General features: G+C 38.0%; 1 protein-coding gene across 1 annotated transcript in view; it reads right to left on the bottom strand.

Moving 5' to 3' along the window:
- Positions 1-2,500, bottom strand: part of LOC109079827 (eukaryotic translation initiation factor 4 gamma 1-like) — a 50,075-nt gene that overhangs the window by 4,115 nt on the left and 43,460 nt on the right. The window contains 2 exon segments of the mRNA XM_042740093.1: positions 720-857; positions 939-1,037. Of these exon segments, the coding sequence (XP_042596027.1) occupies positions 720-857; positions 939-1,037 (237 nt within the window).

Genomic DNA, 2,500 nt, shown 5'->3' on the forward strand with positions numbered 1-2,500 from the left:
TATATATATATATATATATATATATATATACAGTAGTCTGCTTTATTACACTTAATGTGTGATAATATAGACAGACCAAAAGTTTGGAAACATTACTATTTTTAATGTTTTTGAAAGAAGTTTCTTCTGGTTAAAAATGTAATATTGTGATACACAAACACACACACACCCCGACAGACACACACGCACACACACACACACACAAACACACCCCCCCGACAGACACGCACACACACCGACACACACACACAGACGTGCAGACACACACACACACACACACCCCCCGACAGACACGCACACCGACAGACACACACACACCGACACACACACACAGACGTGCAGACACACACACACACACACACACACACACACTGACACCGACACACACACACACACACAGACACACACACACAGACACAAACACACAGACGTGCAGACACACACACACACACACACACACACACACACACACACACACACACACACACACACACACACACACACACATAACACACCACACACACACACAAACACACAGACGTGCAGACACACGCACACACACACACACACACACGCACACACAGACGCACCCACACACACACACACACACACACACACACACACACACACACAACAACACACACAAACGCGCACACACACACACACAGACACACACACACACACACACACACACACACACACACACACACACACTGTACCTCCACCCAGTCAAAGATCCTCTGGTTGTCTGCTTTCTCCTGCAGGAGGCGCTCCAGCTCTCTAGAAAGGTCTTCAGGACTCAGGGTCACTTTACTGCTCTTCCTCACACACTCCTCACCCAGAGTGAACTCCACTCCCTGCACACACACATTACATAAGCAATAATCAATCAATCAATCAATCAATCTGCTGCAGTTTTGACTGAATTCATCACCAACCTTTTCAGTGACAAATTTATTGACGTCCTCGTCTTCAGGGAGGAAGTCTTTCCAGCTCAGCGCCGCATCTCTCCACATCACTCCCACCTTCTGAAGACTCTGAGACAGGAAAAGAGTTCAGAACGGACACTTTCACAACCTCATTCTGAAATCGCTCCCTATGTAGTGCACTATGTGGTGCGTCAACCATGCTGCTGTGTAGTTTGAATGGCATTTCCCACTCTTTTGTACCCATAATGCACTTTATAGTGTACAACAGGCATTTACATGAGATAACTTAGTCTAACTCACTTTGTAGTGAACGAGCAAGCATTTTGGGACACGGCAAATAGGACTGAATTTGGGAATAAAAAAAAAAAAATTGCTGCAATTTCAAATACAAAACTTATTGTTATTATTATTATTATTATTACTAAATAATATTATTAAACAAATTAAGAAATATTACTAATGTTTCACTGTAAAATAAAAATATCAAAATAAAAAAAATTATATACTACTGCGACTACTACTGATATTAATAATATTTAACAAATAAAACTCAATAAAAAAATAAATATTTCACTGTAAAGTAAAAAAAAGGTATACAGAGAAATCGATATAATATAATATTAATATTAATAATAATAATAATAATTATTATTACTATTATATTTGATTTTATGACCATTATTATCTAACAACAAACGTATAAAAGTATCAAACAATTATTAAACATAAGATATAATACTAATGTAATATGCATAATTATTATATATATTTTACATTAAAGCTGTAAAAATGACAATACTAGTATTTATAGCTGTCTTAATTTCTTCAACACGTTGTTAAATCACTACATTTTAATTTAGGTGCAAAACTGCAGCGAAGCCAGATTATAAACACGTTGCATTTCTAAATGCACAAGTAGGATTGGGAAAAGAAAAAAAAAATTCTGATAAAAATTTAATTTATTTTCTGATAAACAATGAGAATACATATATGTGTGTCTGTGTGTGTGTGTGTGTATATATTTATGCCATTGTCTGTCTGAATTCTTAATCACCGTTCTATATTAATGTGCTGTTTTAATTGATGCACACACACACACACAAAATCATTCTCACACACACACACACACGACTCGCCCACACACGACACTCACGCGCGCACACAAATACACACAAAATCATACACACACACACGACTTGCGCGCGCACACACACTCATACACACACACACAAAATCATTCACACACACAAACACACGACACCACACACACACATACACACAAAATCATACACACACACACACACACGACTTGCGCGCACACACACACACACACACACACACACAAAATCATGCACACACACACACACACACACAAAATCATGCACAACACACTCATGAACACATACACAAAATTCATACACACACACACACACACACAAAATCACACACACATACACACACACACAAAATCATTCAAACACACACACACACACACACACACACACACACACACACACACACACACACACATTAACAAACTGATATTAACAACAATATCTGTTTTAAATTAT

Source organism: Cyprinus carpio, chromosome B15 (assembly GCF_018340385.1).
Source record: "Cyprinus carpio isolate SPL01 chromosome B15, ASM1834038v1, whole genome shotgun sequence".
Classification (NCBI taxonomy): domain Eukaryota; kingdom Metazoa; phylum Chordata; class Actinopteri; order Cypriniformes; family Cyprinidae; genus Cyprinus; species Cyprinus carpio.